Below are 21,141 nucleotides of genomic sequence, written 5' to 3' on the forward strand. Positions count from 1 at the left end.
AATATCCTTCAAATTAGCAAGAGGGCACAAAACAACGCAGTATTGCAGAACAGCAATAGCTAGAGAACAGCCTATCCATATTTTTGACATTCAGTTGATACGTACTATTACAATCTTGCAATATTACAATCTTACAATAGACGGGATTAAAAAAAAACATAGCAACAGGACCAAATGGTTCACATCGATTAAATGGATGAGAACATGATGTAAAATGACAGAAGGCAGACTGACAGTCACCAGACTAGAAACCTACCAACCTGGACTTTCAAGTTGAACAGAATGAGGTTACAAAATGAAAATAACTTAAAGCCACTAACTCTTCTTTAAAGCACTGCTCATCCTCATTCAAACAGATAAAGGTTCCTTCATGTGTCCCTCTCTTAGAAAAGTAAGGCAGCAAAATTTATTTTTGTAAAAAAGCAAAAAACTAATAATTCTTCTATGTATTTCTGTCTTCCATTCTTTCACCCAAGTGCCCTGATAACTACAGCTTGGAGTCAGCACCAGTTCAAGTGAGATTAACAGCACACCTAGGTAGCTAATTCATTCTAAGTGAGTTATACTAACATCCAGCCTTATTAGTCTCGAAGCCACAAAAACTACTAGTACAGGTGTAAAAATGTTTTGCACATTGGAATCATTACCTGAATGGGGATGCAAACACCTTCCGATACAAAAAAGTCAGAAACTCATAAGCACCAAGCGCACTGGTATCAATGGCTTTTTTTTTTTTTAAAAAAATCAATTTTAACACTGAACAGAATTCAGAAAACAATTCAATTCATCAGTAGCTTCAGAATTCTCCTTCTCCTCAATGTCACGTACACTGGTGTTTGGCTTTCTTTGTGGAATGGGTAACTCTTTTGATGAAATTTTATCATGACATGTAATCTTGTTTAATTTAGGTAGGTACCATTTTCTACCATCAAGACAAGTAATGACTAACAGGAGTTGCTCAAAAGAGCAGTCAGTCATAGGAAGAGGCATCCTTAAGTAAAAAGCGTTCAGGACTAAAAGGAATCCTGAAATGTCAGGAGAAGTCTTTATAGGAAAACACTAATAAAATGAATACTCATCACAAGACTCACAAGTGAGTTCTAAAGGAACTCAAATATAAAACAACTACACACTAATTCTCTCATAGAAGTACCCTAACATTGCTAAAAGACGCTTGATATGAAGCTAGTAAAACAGTATCCTAGGGGATTCTGAGAACCGTGTGATAGTCCAACAATTATATGAGGTACTTCTATCCCCCCTGCCATGGACAGGGACACCTTCCACCAGACCAGGTTGCTCAGAGCTCCATCCAGGCTAGCCTTGAATGCTTCCAGGGATAGGGCATCCACAGCTTCTCTGGGCAACCTGTGCCAGGGCCTCACCACCCTCTGAGTAAAGAGCTTCTTCCTAATCTCTGAACTAAATCTCACCTCTTTTAGTGTAAAGCCGTTTGCCCTTGTTCTATCACTACACTCTTTGATGAAGAGTCCCTCCCCAGCTATCCTATATGCCCCCTATAGATACTGGGAGGCCACTGTAAGGTCTCCCCAGAGCCTTTTCTTCACCAGGATTAACAACCTCAACTCCTTCAGCCTCTCTTCACAGGAGAGTTACCCCAGGCCCCTTGATCATCCTTGTGGCCCTCCTCTGGACTAGTTCTAACAACTCGTTCTATCAACATTCAAATGTTATTATAGCACTAAAGTGATTTTTGTAGGGTAAAAATACACAACCATAACTTTACATGCAGAAAAATAGGCTGTGTGTTAGGGAAAAAATCTAATACTGTGAGAATTAAAGAAAGAAAGTGGTATTAAACCATTCAGTTTTAAGAGAACACTGGTCTCTTATATCTCAGTCAAAAAGAAAGCCTAAAGTTAGGAAATAATATGATAGGAACACAGAACGAAGCAGGAATTCGCTACATCTACATGTTGACTCGTCTCATTTCAGAAATGGGACAGTAGAACTGGAAGACGGTGTGAAAGACTAAAGCAACTACGGAAGAAACAGAAGCAGGGATATGATAGCAGTCTAATGAATCATTTCTTACTAAAAAGATGCATTCATTGAAAGATCTGAGTAACAGTTCACTTTTTTTTTTGTAAGTAGAGAATACCACACAAAATAAGCAGGTGTCAGGCTAAAAGAAGGCTGATGGTAAGAGGAACTACTTTACTTGATGTGAGAACTGTGCAACTCTGCCACAGACACGTATGTGTGCCTGTTCATACAGATTCTAAACCAATTAGGCAGCCTCAAAGAATCAAAACAATCAGCCAAGACTCATTAACACAAGGATACCAACTCTGAATTGCAAATCTCTGGCACCTGAAATGAAACATCAGGAAAATATCATTGTATGCCTAACGCTGTTCCTATACCTTTCCCTTTTGAACTGCTGGGAGCCAATCTCAGAACTGTGGTGTAAATTGATTTTCAGTGATGTCCCACTTTGCATTTCATAGCTCAGTAAATGCCACTCATTTTAAATACATTTTATGTAAAATAGTTTTTGTATAACAATACTGAACTAATCCCATCATAAAATAACCTGTATGTAACCTCCCTTTCGCATAAGTTATAAAGAAAATGGCAAGAGATATCCATCTATTATTACATTTTATGCAAATCACTAACATGAAATTATTTGTACATTCTTAGGAACATACCATTTTAGTAATTCAAAGAATGATACAAGTGTATTTTATTTATAAAGCTTATAAATTATCACAAGCTATGTCGAACAAAAGACTTATTTAACAAAATAATATTCCAAAGTATTATAATAACAAGGCATATTTTTTTCTAAGCATTTAAAATTTTACCTTTATCTGGATCCAACTGTTCCTGGGAAAGAATGCCACACAATATTGGATTCTTCCACACTCCCTTCTCTTGAGTGAGTATAGTTAAAATATGCAGTTCCCGGCTGCCATTTTCCATCAAATTTTTATGAGCCACCTGAAGGATACATTTTACAAAATGAAGTATTGTTAGAGTTAAGAATATGTCTTTAATATTCCTTTATGCCGTATGTTGAAAACAAAACACCCACCCACCTACCAGATAAAGAGTTGAATGTGCATCAAAACTGTCTTAACATTTATCCTATATCAGTGTTACTTCTGCCTCTGTCTCTTAAGATTTAGGCAGAGAAACCAAAGAGATGTAGCATCCCAAACTCACATTGTCATTTATCAACTGAGCTGCTACTTACATTTCTGAAACTAACTTTTGAAATACGATCCCCCCCTTTTGAAAACCGAGGATGAGAAATCTCTTGCCCACATATTTGTGTGGCATCAGTTGCCTAAATTCTTCAGTACTCGACTGTTTTTATGCACTGGACAGCCTGAACAAAGTATTTTTGCAAAGGCAAAGATTTAAGGTGTAAGACCTCACCCAATGGTTCTATACAAGGCAGAGTGAATTCCTAAATTCAACCAAAATACCTTCTACTTCACTTAGATAGCAGGATTGATTTTGGAACCAGAGCTGCTTTTGGGAGCAAACTAAATAGCCTAAACACTCTGTGGATTAAACAGAAATGCACAACTAACAATGGTCCTAGAACAAAGGGCTCATTTCAAGCTCTTCACTTTTCTTTTACTTTCAAACCCCATCAGTAAACTACAGAGCTTCCTGGCTCAAGCACAGCTCTTAAGAATTAATTTACATGAGGCAGATACTAGTAAGAAGAATCATTTCAAAAATCAGACTTTGATTTTTTCTGCATTATTTAGGCTGAGAATCCTGAGGTTAACTGTATCTCATCTTTTTTTTACTATCATTATTTCATTCTCATGCCTCCCAGCCCCCATATTTCCGACAAATTGCAGAATACCTTGAGTTGGAAGGGACCCACAAGGATTATTGAGGCCAACTCTTGGCTCCACACAGGACAAACCAAGAGTTAAACCACACGTCTAAAAGCATTGACCATACACTTCTTAAACTCCATCAGGCTCAGTGCTGTGACCACTGCCCTGGGGAGCCTGTCCCAGTGCCCAACCACCCTCTGGGTGCAGAACCTTTCCCTAACCCCCCGCCTGACCCTCCCCTGTCCCAGCTCCATGCCATTCCCTCGGGTCCTGTCGCTGTCCCCAGAGAGCAGAGCTCAGCACCTGCCCCTCCGCTCCCCTCGTGAGGGAGCTGCAGGCCGCCATGAGGCCTCCCCTCAGCCTGCTCTGCTCTGGGCTGAACAAACTAAAGGACCTCAGCTGCTCCTCGTATCTCTTGACCCTTCACCATCTTTGTAGCCCTCCCTTTGGGCACTCTGAAATGGTTTTATGCCCTCCTTATGTTGTGGCACCCAAATCTGCATACAGTGCTCCAGTGAGGCCTCACCAATGTAGAGCAGAGCAGGTCAATCCCTTCCCCCTAACCAGCTGGAAATGCCAAACTTGATGCACGCCAGGGTGCAGTTGGCCACTCTGGCTGCCAGAACACACTAGTGACTCACATTGATATCATTTCTTTTGACCAGGTAGCTATACTGTGCTTGATGCACCCACCCCAGGATGCAGTCAGCCCTTTTGGCCGTCAGGACATACTGTTGAGTGTACCGTCAACAAAAACTCCTAAACCCCTCTCTGCACGGCTGCACTCCAGCCACTTGTACCCCAACCTATACGTACATCCAGGATTGCACCACCCCTGGTGCAGCATTTGGTATTTGTTCTTGTCAATTTTCATACAATTTGTTATTGCTCCATGCTCTTATCAAGATGTTGCTGTAAGGCTTCTTTACCCTCAAGGGAATTAACAGCTCTTCCTAATTTAGTACCTCCTAATTCAGGCACTCAAGCCCAGTGTCCAGGTCACTGATAAACACACTGATGAGTACTGGCTCTAAAATTGACCCCTGGGGAACACAGTAGTGACCATCTGCAGGCCTGATTTTATCCCATTTACTACAATTCTTTGAGCCCTACCCATAAGCTAATTCTTCACCCATCATATTGTGTATATGTCTAGCTGTATGTTGGACATGTTGTCCAAAAGGGTACTGTGAGAGACAGTATCAGAAGCTTTGCTAAAGTCCCCCCAAATCCATGTCCACTGCCTTCCCTTTGCCCAATAAGTGCGGCAGTAAGTTAGTAAAGCATGACTTTCCCTTCATGAACCCATAGTCTTTAACTGATGAATTCATTGTTGTTCAAGTATTTTTCAATAACTCCCAGAATAATCTTTCCCATAATTTTGCCAGGCACCAAAGTGAGACCAACAAGCCTGAAATTACCAGGGTCATTTTTCTTGCCTTTCTTGAAAATTGGAATAACATTTGCTAGCTTCCAGCCGACAAAGAAGCAGAACTTGCTTCAACATCATTCTCTGAAAGCAGAGCTCTAATCATTAATCAACTACTGCCCTGTGGAAGATCTAAAAATCCTGAAGCATCTTTCATTCATAAAATAAACCTCAAATGAACAACAGCAAACAGTAAAAATAATAGCTTCCACGATATTCAATTTCTAACAGTGTTAAAAGACAAGTATCTTAGTGTTAAGTGTTAGTGTTGTCTTAGTGTTAAGACAAGTATCTAAGTGTTAAAAGACAAGTATCTTAGAACATGACTTCCTTTGAAGCACCTAAAAATATTTTTTCTCCAAAGCTGCTACATGAACTATGACAGACAAGTGATATGATTGACAGCAATTGCTTTGGAGTACGTTGAATTTATAGCTGAAGGGCTTGATCTTTATCATCCAACAGGAAACAAATCTTCAGCCATATTACATAATATTATTTCATGACCCAAACTCACCTGTACAAAAGCCTGAAATTCTTCCCATTTATTTTCAGGTAAATCAAGAGGCAGACACAGTAGAAGTTCAATACAGCTTCTGGAATGCAAACGTAAATATTATTTGAGGCATTTTTTTTAAATGGATACTAAAATAAAGAATTGTTGATCATACAAAACGTCAGTCACAGAAGAGTTTTTGTTTGAACATATAAAGAGGTCCTGCACACTCTTGCAAAACCTGTAAAAGCAGGTTCTCTAAAAAACTAATTCCAACAAAAAATGGATGTCACTGAAGTCCACCCTGTAATAACCTTTGTAAATTGATGCATTTTCAGACTGCATGTGGATCAATAGTGACAAAAATGCTTCAAGCTAGAGACGATGGCTTTTCCTAGATCAGAGGAGTCCTTCTGAAGACAGCTCCATTTCTAACAACCGAAGACATTCTTTCTCAGATACACCATTCACTGTGAGGAAGGTTTTCCCAGCTGTTATTGCGCTGGCTGGGATAGAGTTAATTTTCTTCATAGCTGCTTGTATGGTGCTGTGTTTTAAGAGCTGTGACCAAAACAGTGCTGATAACACAGCCATGTTTTAACTATTGCTCAACAATGTTTGCACAGCGTCAAGGCCCTCTCTGTTTCTCATTCTGCCTCCCGTGAAGAGACTGGGGGAGTGCGCAAAAGGTTGAGAGGGGACACCACCAGGCAGACAGAATGTTCCATGCCATATAATGTCATGTTCAGCAATACAAAAGGAAAAGAGGGGATTTATAGAGGTTAGCTGCCTTTTGCTGAGAAACTGGCTAGGCATCAGTCTACCAGGGGGAAGTAGTGAGTGATTGCCTTTGCATCACTTGATTTCTTCTGTTTTCTTTCTCCCCTTCGGCTTTTCCTCTGCTTATTAAACAATTATCTTGACACACAAGTTTTCTTGCTTTTATTCTTTTCCTATTCTCCTGTTACACTGTGATTGTGTGTGTGGGGGGGGAGTCTGCAAGCAGCTGTACAGTGCTTAGCTGTCCAACAGGGTTAACCCACACCACCAACCTGTTTAGAATTTTTATAGATTGTGAACTGAACTGAGAGTATTTAAGCAGTGAAAAGTTAATACTATACAGGTTGGTGTCAGTAACTGAAAAAAATACTCACAGTGCTAAGCGTTCAAGCACAAAGGCTACATTTTCACACTCAGAGGTAAGATAAGGTCGTGCTTTAACATAGCTTCGGATAGCCACTGTATACACCTCTAACAGGGGCAGAGGATCTTCTGATGTTTTCCATTTTTCTGCATATTCCAGCAGAGTCTGTTTAGGAAGAGAAACAAACACAAAATTCAGGAAGAAATACAGGTTTTTAATTTTATATTCCTCCCTAATAAAATGTAACCATTAAGAAGGGTTATCCATCTCCTTAATATGAATTACATATTCTCAAAATGTACTTTTTCCTTAAAATGTACTGTTTCATTAAAGATTGAAACTTAACCCCCATACCCCATAAAAGTCATTGTCTGATAATCCAATAATGTTATGACTGACACTTCCCCCAATTGTATCATCATGTAATTCAGTTTACATTCTTTTCTTCCAAATATAAAGCCCGAAGAACATGCCTGGTAACAAAGATACTCCCCTCCCACCCTCTTCATAATTGAGGAACTGAAAAAATCATGTATTTAGACACTCATCTCTCCAGTTCAGCTTTTAAAGCAAGTAAACTTGGGAGCATTAATTAGCCTTTATATCAACTTCTGCACTTTCGGGAACAGTTTTACTTTTCTTCTCTTTTGCCATCTCAACAACACAGGTATTTTCAGCATATTGATTTTTACTAACTAAGCATTTTAAAGACAGCACACACACCCAGAACTCAGTCAAAAAGTTGTTTTCCTACTTGCCACATGAATTCCTACAAAAAAAATGACTTAGAAATAAACTAATTAGAGCGATGCATACCAAACTCCGCAAGAGATGGAATAACCACCACCACCAAAAGTACAAAAGGCTTCCATTTGTTTGAGACACAGGTTAAGTTGGAGAACTAGGCAAGCCTAGGGCAGTGCTTTCTGACCGCAAGCCAATTCCTACACTGTTGCAGGTTGCAAACTGTTGTATTAAGACGATCAATGTTGCTGTATGCTTCTCAGGGGCGTAACAGGTGGAAAAATCACAATTTAAGTTGTCTAACACCCTGCTCAAAGGATGGCTATTAGAATAAGTTGTCTGGAGTAATGTCCAACAGATCTATGAGTATCCTGAAGGACAGACGTCCTACAGCCTCTGTGGGCAACCTGCTCCTGTGGAGGATTAACATTTACTGTGATTCTTCCCTGCCAGTACCCAGATGCAGTCCCATAAGTGCCGAGTAAAGGGATTAATTTCCCTCAACATGCTGGCTGCAGTCATGTTAACACAGCTCAGGGTGCAGCAGCACTGCTGTGAGGGCACACCGCTGGCTGTTCAGCTTTTTGTGCACCATGACTCCTGGGGCCTTTCCCATAGAACTGCTCCCCAGGCTGCAGATGCACGGGGCTGGGCTGTTCCCTGCCACATGCAGGGCTCTGCATCGGCCATTCCTCCAGGCTGTTGAGGTCCCTCTTGGGTAGTATCCCTGACCTGGAGCACACCGACTGCTCCCACCTAGTCAGTATCATCTGCAAACCTGCTGACAGCATGCTCTGCCCCTCAGCCAGTTCACCAGAAAGTCAGCGGGACAGTATTTTCACCTGTGTTGAGCACTGAAAGGACACCACAAGTAGCCTGCTGCCATCTGGACTTCGTACTACTAATTACAAGTCTTTGAGACCCACAGTTTAGCCACTTCCTTATATTGCCTGGATAAGCGGACTATTTCATGGTTTATAAGGATACTGTGGGAGACAAAGTCCAAGGCATTGCTGATGTCAGGTAAAAAAAAAATACATCTGCTGCTGTCCCCTCATCTGCAGAACCAGCTCGTTCAGCGTGGAAGGAGATCAGGTTTGCCAATGTGAAAGCATTTTACATAGCTCCTACTGTCAAGGCCATTTATCAAAAGTCATGCTTTCCCGTTTTTATTAAGGTCAGCTGTAATTAAAGCTTTTCTTGACAATATTGGTTCAACTCTGACAAGGTTTCTTCTGGCAAAGAAAATCAGCAATCTTGTCAGAGCCCTCTGGACAATAAAGCTCTTCTATTACTAATCTCCCATATACTTGAATAAACAGCAGAACCAAGCGTTTCTCAGCTAATTTGAAATATGCAAATATTACATTATTTTACTATGCAAATGTAACAATCTTAATGAACTCTTTATGCCTGGGATATAATGCAAGTCAAACTATAAAATCCAACTTTGATCTGTCTCTGGCTTTGTGTGTTAGGAAGAGAACAGAACATTAATTCTTCAGGAGAGACAAGTCCATCACTTTAAAAGACAAGACAAAACAAAACTACGTTTATTCCGGTCTTCAACTGTACTAAATTGAGCCTGAGTTCCATTCAATATTGCCTTGTCTATGTTACACATCTGCCCTCAGTTAGCTAACGGTACTATTCAGAACATGCTTAAAATTCTCTTCTTTGATGGTATCCAAAACAAACTCTCTCAATAAAAACTTCATCTATATTGAACTCAATCAAAAAAAAAAAAGCTTGATGTGGTTATTTGCAGCCACAATACCAAAGCCTGGTTACAACACAGACAAAACACAGACCACGGGTATTCCAGTCAAGGATATAAGAGAAAAATATGCATTTTTTTTTGGCAAACAGCTGCATTAAAACTGATTTTAGCTTAAAAGGAAGCCTCAATACAAAGTCACCTTTTAAAGAAGTCACATACTCTACTTTTTGCTGCAGCAGAAGATAGCTTCTGCAGCATCTAGTGCTCCCTGCTGGAACCCTGGATCCTACCGGAATATGGTCTGCTTTACTATAGCGAACAATATGATCCTCTTACAACAGCAGCTAAAAAGCATCACAGATGTCAAAAGCACCGCAGAGTAATCAAGGGAGAGCAAAACACAGCAGAAGCAAGGAAGAGGCCACAGCAAAAGAGGGCAGGTCAAACAAGTCACTGGTGCTAGCAAATGTCTCTGTATCATTTGGCACTTATTATCAATATAATAGAATAACAAGATCATAACAAGAAGCCAGCTCCAAGGAATCAGAGCATCATGGAACTGTTTGGGTTGGAAGGGACGTTAAAAATCATCTACTTCCAACCACCTGCCATGGTCAGGGACACCACCCACCAGACCAGGTTGCCCAAAGCCCCATCCAACCTGGCCTTGAACACCTCCAGGGATGGGGCATCCACAGCTTTCTCTGGGCAACCTGTGCCAGGGCCTCACCACCCTCTGAGTGAAGAACTACTTCCTAACCTATAATCTAAATCTCCCCTCTTTTAGTTTAAAGGTATTCCCCCTTGTCCCATCACTATCTAAATCTATCTATCCGCATTTAGTTTAAAGCTGTTGCTCTTTGTCATACCACTCCACTCCCTGACAGAGTCCCTCCCCAGCTTTCCTGTAGACCCCCTCTGGTAACTGGAAGGCCACTATAAGGTCTGCCCTGAAGCCTTCTCTTCTCCAGGCTGAACAACCCCAAATCCCTCAGCTTCTCTTCACAGCAGAGGTGTCCCAGGCTCCTTATCTTTGTGGCCCTCCTCTTGGCTTGTTCTAATACTTCCGTGTCCTTCATGTGTTGGGCGCCCCAGAGCTGAACGCAGTGCTTCAGGTGGGGTCTCACAAGGGCAGAGCAGAGGCAGAGGATCACCACCTCCCTCACCCTGCCACTTTTCATGAAGCCCAGCATACAGCTGGCTTTTTGAGCTGCAAGCACACACTGCCAGCTCACGTTGAGCTTCTCATCAACCAACACACCCAGGTTCTTCTCCTCAGAGCTGCTCTCAATCCACTGTCCACCCAGCCTGCATTTGTGCTTGGGAGTACCCCAGCCCAGGTGCAGGACCTTGCACTTGGCCTTGTTGAACCTCATGAGGTTCTCACAGGCCCACCTCTCAGGCCTCTCCAGGTCCCTCTGCATGGCATCCCTTGCCTCCTGCATGTCGTCCGCACCACACAGCTTGGTGTCATTGGCAAACTAGGTGAGAGCGCACTTGATCCCACTGTCCACGTCACTGACAAAGATGTTAAATAGTGCTGGTCCCAATACTGACACCTGAGTAACACCACTTGTTACTCATCTCTACCTGCACCTTCTAAGAAACTCCAGCAAAGCGTCTCCCTCTTCCCAAATACTCACATAGCCCGACGTGCTATGATTTCAGCTACTGATTTGTCCTGGGTGACATGTTTAAGGATGCTAGTGGTAAAACAGCAAACCTGCAGAACAAGAACTGTAAGAGTATCTTTTACATCATTCACTTTCTGGGTCAACAAGCAGCTGTTTGGACAATACGCACAGCAATTTCTCCACCTAGTCGAGTTGATAGAAGTATTCACATTAAAAGAATGAACTGGACCTGAAGCTTTATATGAATGCCAGTCTTGTAGAAGAAAACATTTTCTCATTAACTTGTTTTTTTCTTGTTAAGAACACAGCAGAGAAATCAATGCTGCACTTTCAACAGAATATCACACTACAGTACACAATATTCAAAATTCAGAAGAAAAAGCATAATTTTGTAATTTTTTTTTTCAAAAGAATAAACTTTTCCTTTTAAGTGCTCAGCTATGATTTATTTTTGCACTGGAAAAAATGTCATGCAAGCACTTTGCATTAAAAATGAACAACATAGCTTAATTTCACACTTTTTTGAAAGAAGCAATTCTTCCTCTCTGGTGAAAATGTGAAAGTTGTTGGTGACATTATTAGTAAACGAGGAACAAACATGGTGATAAAGCATTCAGCATTGCTTACTGTTCATATGGATTCTTAAATTAGCCAGGAAAATTCTCTGCATTAGCGTGGAATGCTACCTCACTAAAACAGTGAGCCAGCTTCATAATTAGGGATGAATTATTAAAGCTAATATCATGAATTACATTCCATTTTGATTAATTTGAAACAAGGTTGGTTTTTTTTTTGACTTAACAGTAAACAACAACAAAAAATACCACTAAGCAGTAATTACCATATCAGATCATGGCAGTACCAGGTTGCATACACTGCCCTTTACTTTTATTCAGCTGATTGTTTAAACCCTTTACAGCCAACTTGGCCATTGTAAAGCTGCCAAATAGTTTCTGCCTGCAAGATAACTTTGTGTTCAGGACTTCGAATATCAAGTTAGGAATCCTGCTTAATATCAGAAACACTAGGTTTACCTGCTAAACATAAATCTGATTTTGAATGGCCCATCTGCATCTTCAGAAGTCCGCAGCAAGCAACAAGATTAACACAAGCTTTGACATAAGAAAGAACATTTCAAAGATAGCTATGAAGCCAGGACAACAGCATATCCCGAAAGCCTCGAAGTGTGAAGCTGAGCAGGAGAGGAAAGAAGAAAGGGAGTAAGGAAGCAGAAAAAAGCAGGGAGATGTAACTTAAACTGGTCATCTGAGAAGCACGACTGAAGAGGATTCTGGCCAGCAACACAGCAAAGACACAGCAACACCTAGAAGAAGAAATTAACTGTCTTGGTAGACAGAAACTGAAGCAAGCTGTGAAAAGTGACCACGCAGACAGACCTGTAACAACCAGATCAGAAGATCTCAGGTTTCATGGGAGGTAATCAGAATGCTGAAAAATCTCCAAGTAGGCACTATTGCAGTCCGATCTGAGTCAGGGAGAGTATAAGACCCCAGGCCTATTATGACAGAACCCAGCTGGGATTCTCACAGGTAATTAGGAGCTTTACAGAAATACCATGTCGTCAGTAATACCAGAAAACTGGACTGAAGAATTACCGAAGCACTTGCAGAACCTATGAAAGCCCTACCAACATTATTCTAGTCCAAGTCCAGCTTAATAAATTGAAGTAAAGTTTTATTTTGAAAATATGAGGTTTATAAGCAATCAACCCAATTAAAAGTAGACTTAATCAACAAATTGGCAAGTTCCAAAAACTTTTTGGTATATTTGGTCATGTGTTACTACCACTACTGTTCTTTAAAAGCAGCAAGTACAGATGCAAACACACTGCATAAAGCAAGCAGGGAGGCTTGCACTATAACATAGTGACACCGCTTTCAGCATTAAATAGTGCTATTTGTTTCTTGTGTATATAGATCACCACTTCCAAGCCATTACATGAACTGTATTAAGCACTTACGCCCACCACGCCCTTCAAAAGTATTCTTCAGGATGACAGATTTCCTTGTCTGGATGTCCCCAGACTATACAGCACTGCCACTGTACAAAGAAAATCAAATATATTCTGCTTTGCTAATGAATCATTGTTGTGTTCCGTTTACAACCATAAAAAGAAAGAATTTTACCCCCAGCCCTGGGCCTCATTAAGTTATTTATCTCCCTAGTCAGGACATGCTTGTTAATCAAGGCAAGTGCTGTATTCAGAGCACAGCAGCAAAGTTTTGTTCCTCTGTGAGACCAAAACTGCATTTTATTTCAGCTGCAGCTTACACACAAGAATGCTCAAAAAATTGAAGCATTTCAATTTGTACAATTAAAAAAAAAAATCAGACGTGTTATATCTATGATTTAATCTGTGGAAAATATTTAGCCACGGGTAATGTTCAGACAATACATTTTTATCTTTTTCAATCTTTATCAGAATGCTTACATAAATGCTTGCAGTAGCAATGCACCTACCAGAGGATGTGTTTCTATTTCCAAACATTACACTGGGCAGCCTCCTTTGCTGAGAGCAGCCCTGCAATACTGAAGCTGTGTGAAAAATCCATCTCATACAAAAGGAAGGGATTGTTTGCTATTAACTGGAGTTTCACATGTGCAGTCCACACCTACATGTTTCTTCAGCTCCTCAGCTCAAATTCTTTATCCTTGTAGAAAGCTGAATAAAGGCAAGCTGTCCCGGTATGCTGGAACGTGCCTGGAACTGCTGCCTCCATTCCTGCCTAAGCCCAGAGGACTAACAGACAGGGAAAGTGACAGGCAGTAGGGACACGCGTAAGCTGTGCCTCTCAAACCCAATCTAGCAAACAGCAAAGCCTCTATTTCAGCAACTGTCCTCCAGCACATCCACACTAGGAAAAGAGTCCGAGCAACGAGTGTGATCCAATCAAGTCAGAGACTAGCCTTCAAGAGCTGCACATGGGCAGCAGCTGCAACACTGCCCCCTCCCCTGTGAAGCCAACTCCAAGCTGCAGAGAAGCTGCTGAATTACGACGAACAAGCCCGAGTGAACAGCCAGGCTAAGGGGTGGCAGCAGCACTCCTTGAGATGCCTGACACCTTCCCACCATGGCAGGGCTCACCCTTACCTGGCACACCACCACTAACCTCTCCTCCAGCACGTGTCAGTCCCTGGCTCATCCAAAAGTACGGCTATCTTTGCAAGAAGAGTCAAAAGGGGCTGATTCAAGAAATAGGGCAAGCTTTATTCGTTCATGCCTTGTATTGTCAGCCTGATCACGAGCAAATTAAAATGAAGCATGCTGCAGCTGTAAGCATGTGGTCAAGGCCTGCCAGGTCCCTCCACTGGGCAGAAAGCTGATACACGTGGGGCTTGTTAGAAGAAGATGCCAAGAGCTGAGTGTCAACAGAGATTGCCAGCAGCAATGCCCGAAGATGCAGCAGCTTGAGCAGGGAACCTAAGGCACTGCAGCAGCGACTTTGGAACGCTCTGTCTTGATGCATCCCTTAGGAAAGGCAAGACCTGGTGAGTTCTCCTTCACATACCCAAATACCGAACCAGATGGGGCAGGGGAACAACCTCTAGCAACATTTCAAGGGTAAAGAAGTTTCTCTTCCACGAACGTATAATTCACATACATGCAAATACATACACAGGTGATTGTATTAGGACAAGTTGCCTTTCAGTTACATTTTTCTTCCTTTGGGACTACACTAATTCTGCTATTTTCAAACCAATTTTGTTTGTTACCTGAAAAAAATGAAAAATGAATTGTACAAATAAGCTTAAACAACCACAGAAGGTATAAGTAAATTTAAGAAGTTAGAATAGTTTCCAAGATAGAAGTCATAAAGTGTGTTTTCTGTAAAGTATTTATGTAATAACTCAAAAAGACTCAAATCTTAGAGTTCGCCTCCAAGCAAACTATGCTCCTTCTCTAAATCTCACCTTACTTTGACAGACCAAGACAACCACATCTAAACATTTCTGGCTAACATACCTTGTGAGTAAAGCTCAAAACTACACTACTTGGCATCTGAAAGTTTTATACAGCAAAATACATACTCTGTGGTTTGTAAGAATCTAAGCTCAGCAATACAGGAATAAGCCAAGCTAAACATGGAATCACTTATTATTTGGAACAGTGCATACTTCTTTGGTGGATGAAGGAGACTTGCGATGTTTGTTGGTGGTGGAGACTGTAGGAATAAAGTATCTATAATAAGAGAAGTTACAAGTTACAAACTCTCTCATGGACTCCTATCAAATTTAGTACGTTCTAGAGTCATGCGACTTAGGGAATTCTTGCAAAGTGTTATATGAACACAAACAAAAAAAATCACACTTCATCTTCAAGCTGCTATGCCAGTGCTCCTCCTTTCCCAGGTACGACTGCTGTGCTTGCCCTCGACGTGGCAGGAAGCAATTTAAACCTCAAAACAGTAAACGTGAGGAATCCTGCTTCTTTTATGTGCATGGCCAAACCTATAGACACCACCACAGAATCCAGTGGTTAACACCTCTGCTCATAAACACAAACCCGACCATATCCACATGTTCTCTAAGTAGAGAAGTAACAATTATAAAAATGATCAAGATGGGGGCAGGGGGAGGGGCGTGACACCCTAGGGTGTTCGCTGACAGACACCTAGCGCATCTGTGACGTCCATAAACCAAGCTCACAAACTTTGAACCCATTCAAATCAAAACTCATCCATAATTCTTAAAATTTAAAAACAAACAACACTTTTCCACCTGTCAGTGGAACCAGCAAGTAGCTCAGTAGAGGAATAGATCTACTAAGATGCACTAAGTACCAGCATCACAAAGCTTGCTGGAGATTTGTTTTTCTTACACTACACAGCTGGCAACTGCATGAACATGGGAAACACACCATTTTAAAATGTGACTATTTAGTACTTAATTTCTGATCTTGCAACACTTCATACTTGAACAAAAACTTTTGGTTAACTGTCCAACTCAAAAGCCACCCAGACTTTTGGTATCTTGGTAAGTTTCCAGCTTCGTGGGACTTCTAGTGTTACAGCACTTACAGTTTATTATAAAGAATGCCTTGATTTAAGGATTAGCAAGTTCTGAAAATATTTGTTTTGTCACCGCTCATATTTTCCTGAAGCTCTAGACTTGGAAAAGCCTTATGATTACATAAAACACAGTGCCTCTTAGAGAGATACATAAGACGACATACACATCAGTAGAACAGAGCTAATTTTTTAACATGTATGTTCACACATGCACATACACAAAAAATATATGTAAATCCAGGTCTCAAGACAAGGTCCCAGCCCACACAATTAACTCTGGAACCTGATCTGTGGGCTATAAGCCCATTAAGTCTTGGCTTCTGTTTAAAAGAAAGCCATTTCTAGTTCTTTGATTTTTTCCTGATGTTAGCTGACATAGTGATGGCTATTTAACTCTTCAAATGGCATACAAGCTGCCCTTCCCCCCAAAACACCAGTACTGATCAAGGTCCTCGAGGCAATGCTCTGAATTCAATGAACTCATTGCCCCTCTGTTGCTCTGAGGTGTCATTGTGATTTCAGACACAGGAAACCCTAGAACGAGTGGGAAGGAGAACAGTGTATAGGTCTAAGCCAGTAATTCCAGTTTCTTGCATAGGAGAACACCACAGTCCTCCTCACTTAGTTTCCAGCTCTTGAGGGGGTGAACACAAAAACAAACCACCAGAAGTCACCATCACCATGGCCAGCTCCCAGTATAGACCAAGATACACAGAGCAGAGGTGACCCCAGTTCTCTGCCCTGTCTCTGTCTCCTCCAGTTTAGGGCTATGGTAACATCTGCATTATCTCACATGCAATTCACTGCTAGAAAGAACAGCTTTACACAGGTCAACACAAACTGAGAAGGAACAGCTTCTTCGGTCTCTCTGCAGTACAAGTTTTTAATATGCTTTAAAGGACGAGGACTAAAAATAAACAGGATTTTATCCTGTGTGTCCAATGAGGAAGACGGCTTGCACTATTCCTAGGGGTTGTAGTACTCCAAAATACTGCACAACTTCACCAATAAGAGTCCACAAACTCCAATAAGGAGCACAACCTTTTCTTTCTTTTTTTTCAGTATCACAGACACTATTGACAGTTTAAACAAGCAGCGATTCTGTGCTTACTAGCAGCTTTACTTGCACTCTATATAGCCCCTTACTTTCCTAATGTCCACTGGTTATCATCTTTTAAATAACCATTTATAGGGTAAGGGTTGTTTGGACCTTGAGGAAATCTGTGACCAGAGCTAATCCTTAATCAGCAAGAAACAGAACAAGATTTAATTCCTATCAGTTCCCCAAATACATTCAGCATGTAGACTCAAGAGCTTGTGCCAGCACAAAGCAAAGAATGCAGAATTATTTCTTTGGAGGGAAGTGTTGTCTTAAGACTCTTAAACTACTGCATGAAATCAGTAGGACAACATGGACAGATATATCTGATTTCTTCTCTGAAGAACACTAATACCAACTAACAAGCAGTGAATTTCATGGTAGCTGCCTTGCAGACTTGCACACTGTGTGCTTTCTGCAACAAGCAACCAGAATTTGCTCTGAAATAGAATGAAAATTAGGAACTGCCCTCAGCTGTTTCTGTAGTATGTTAGGTATGCTTCATATACCTAATAATGAATTGAATATGACCAGTAATTAAACTACTGGCCACAGAATTAAAATTCTCCTTTTGCTTTCTTTTAGGAGTCTTCTGAATTTTCTAATTCCCTTCCATATTCTTCTCCCACCTCAGTATGTGACCATGCAGCTTGGCTGAAGACAAGTGACAGTTGCTTGTACTCTTAGAGAAACTGCATGCTATCCAGAGCGATGCCCTCAGGTATTATTTGCAAAGCAGTAAGCCTAGATACAAACACCAAAGAATTAATTCTCATTGCACTATACAGGTCCATTCTGGTTTTGTAGTCTTTCTTGTACCTGCTTTATTTCTCCATTTTTAATCCAATCATGTACTGATACTGATACATTCAAACAACTGCTAAGTTTTCATTACTCTTGATTTAGTGAAACAATACATAACGTTGACCTGTGGGATTATTTTTCCTCCCTAGAAGATTACAACATAGGGAGTAGAATGGAAAACACATAGGAAGGTAGAACGAAGCAACATATCCATGATTTTCCTTCTGTATTTGAACCTCTGAAGTTTGCCTTTGTAAGGCTTTGAGTTCACAAGACTGCTTTGAAAAAAATCTCAATTATTTTTGCCTTAGAGTTAGTTCAAAAACATCAACTGCCACAATCTTCATCCTTCTTTGTACTTTTTGCAAAAGGAGTTTCCTGTCAAAATCCTACATAACTTTTCAGATGCTGGGAAAAACAGACAATCCTCTTTATTTAGCTTGGCATGCCAGAGATACGTACCTCATACAATAACACGTAAACCAGTCAGAAGCCTGAAAAAGTTCTTTTCATTTGAAGGATAAATCACTTTACTGTGGTGCTACTATTATCTGCCTATAAGACCAACAAAGCAAGACATTGAAATTTATATGATTTAAATACATATTCTTTAGAAACTGCTGTCTTTTTTATTAGCTCTCATTATAAACTCATATTCATTGGCAGACACTTTTCAGAACACACAAAAAGTGAGCAGGAATAGCATCTGAAGTGCTGTGAACTGTTTGCTCCATATAAGTACTGCTCAAGTGGTACTCATCATCCGAGTCATTTTCTTTTTCCATACAAACTGGGGAAATACAAGGCTGTTGTATTTACTTCTTTCAGCTCATGAAATATATTGGCTGTGGTCACCTACTGAACTATGCAGAAAGAGTTTCAGTAACTTTAATACTCTGACCTTCAGGAACTCCTCATTACTAGCTGCTTGCAAGTATTTCACCTCTCTGCCTTAACTTTTACGTGTACTACCTCAGTTGAGCAAGAACTGCCTTTTGAATTGACACAGCTGCATTCTCAAGAACATAATGCACAGTAAGGAGCTAAGATGCCTCCTGCTTGTCAGTATCCAAGTTACTAAAGCACGCAATGATGTGCCAGGTGAACTGGGCAAAGCCAGATGACATAGCAGCTCTAGGGACATGAAAATGCTCGTGTCTTTTTAGAGTCTTCCTATGCTAAATGACTGCCTGCTGGATGTGACAAACACTGACAATGCAGCCATACTAACCTCTGAAGAAAGGAGAAAGGAAGGGACGATGGCATCCAAGTCTGGATTGCTAGCACAGCCCACTCATTTGGATTACAAACTTAAAACGTAGTCCTGAAAGCAAGCTTTAACACTCCTACCAAAACTTCAACCAATAACAAATGTCACCCGCTGTATCCCAATATCCGGTATCCAGTGTGTCCTCATTCTAGCAGTGCCATTTATTTTTGTTTTGACACTTCAGAAATAATTTTACTGAAGCTCAGACAAGGGAGATTTACCGTATCTCTCTTTTTTTTTTTTTTAAAAAAAATCACTTCTCCCCCTTCACGTATCTGTATTTCATGTTACTGCCTTTTTCATCCATCTCTGTACCTTACAGATGATCATTAACAGAAGGTAAGGATTTAGATCTGATAGGTTATTCCTCTGATGTATTTCTTCTCCAACAAAGGATCTGCCTACTATTCAAGAACAAAAAATAGCCCAGTTAATACATTAAAGACCCCCAATACCAACTCCAAGGGTCTGTAACCTTAAGGCAGTTTTCATTCCCCAAACCCAAATCTGCTTCTCTTTGAAACAGTATTTCCTATACCTATGGTTCACACTGCTGGCTTCTCTTTAGGTACAGTAGTTATGAGCTGCAACTAATTGGCTGTTTAACTATTATTCAAAAGAAAACAGAACAGGGCAGCTGGAGTAGATGATCTTTGTAGGTTCCTTCCGAATAACTACTCTGAAGATTTTATTTATAGTAACGCTTCCAGAAACGAGCTATTTCTGCATCAGGGAATAAGAACACCATGAGCCATTTGTTACACCAATGAAGTTCCACGGGTCTGCGAGATAAATTGTTCACCAGTGTTGGAAACATGCATACAGACGCACGTCTATGCTCAGACTTCAAAGTCTCTGCCAGTCACTTCTTACACGGTACACATGGTCCTCGGAAGCTCTTACATTTGGGACCAGGACCTTAAATGAAAGATACCGATTGATGCATCTCAGAGGTACAGCACAGAAGGAAGCAGAGAGGGTAACTGAGCACAAACAACAGAGAATGTTGTAGTGCACGTATTGGGATTCTGTGGACACCCAAGTATTTTGAGATCTCAAGAACCTAGCAATTGAATTTCAATTTCAGCAGTTAAGCCATCATATAAAGCAGCTTCAAAAACTGTCTCATGAATATACAGGCTTATATGCTTGCTCCAAGATGAGATTAACATGTTTCTTTAAAAATAAATAGAATGGTGCTTTTTAATACGGATAGATTCATTAGCACAACACCTACAGAAAATCCATATAAACCCAAAGTACTTCACAGATCAATGAATTAGAATATTTCAAATTATTATATTGCGTGTGAACAGCAATATGAAAATAAAGCTATTATACACAACAAACCATTTGCTTGGATCAGGGACAGAGCAACACAGTGAGAAATAAAATGCCTTTATCAAAGGAGTGGAAAAACACTGAATGTCTATTGTAAAAAAGACTTCTCTTTATGGGAATAAATACACCAGCAGAAAATGCTCTCTATTCTTTTTAAGGGTATCTTTTCCTCCCTCTTCAAGAAGGAATTTTTTAACGTGCAAGCAGAGGTGACAAGTCCTTGAACAGCATCCGAACATGGTACCGGAGCACAATCAAGTGCTACAAACTGCAAGACAGCCTAATTCCTGACAGAGCCCCTGAACCTAGGTGATAAAACACGAGGAGCATAATTGCATCTGAATTGATCCACATTCTGATCAAGTGGGTAGGTATATAATCTTGATGTTGCTTATGTCTAATTCAACAGTGGGATAAAAACTTTTTTGTGTAACAAGGCTGGCATCGTCTTGCTGGTTCTTGGGCTGAAGCTAGACATTCACCCCACTGAAATGATAATCATTTTTGAGGGCTGTGTTCTTCAGAGTAAAACTGTCTAGACTGAAGCACAACCTTACTGGCTACTGCATCCATCAAAGAACTGAGCATGTGATGAAGACAGCA

The 21,141-nt window shown here is 40.6% G+C and overlaps 1 protein-coding gene across 1 annotated transcript in view; it reads right to left on the reverse strand.

The window, feature by feature from the left end:
• Positions 1-21,141, reverse strand: part of ZNF292 (zinc finger protein 292) — a 59,675-nt gene that overhangs the window by 23,022 nt on the left and 15,512 nt on the right. Inside the window, exons 2-4 of the mRNA XM_035319933.1 lie at positions 6,907-7,061; positions 5,774-5,852; positions 2,832-2,967 (exon numbers count right to left, since the gene is read on the reverse strand). Of these exons, the coding sequence (XP_035175824.1) occupies positions 2,832-2,967; positions 5,774-5,852; positions 6,907-7,061 (370 nt within the window). The remainder of the gene's footprint in view (positions 1-2,831; positions 2,968-5,773; positions 5,853-6,906; positions 7,062-21,141) is intronic.

This window comes from Oxyura jamaicensis, chromosome 3 (genome assembly GCF_011077185.1).
Source record: "Oxyura jamaicensis isolate SHBP4307 breed ruddy duck chromosome 3, BPBGC_Ojam_1.0, whole genome shotgun sequence".
NCBI classification, from domain to species: Eukaryota; Metazoa; Chordata; class Aves; order Anseriformes; family Anatidae; genus Oxyura; species Oxyura jamaicensis.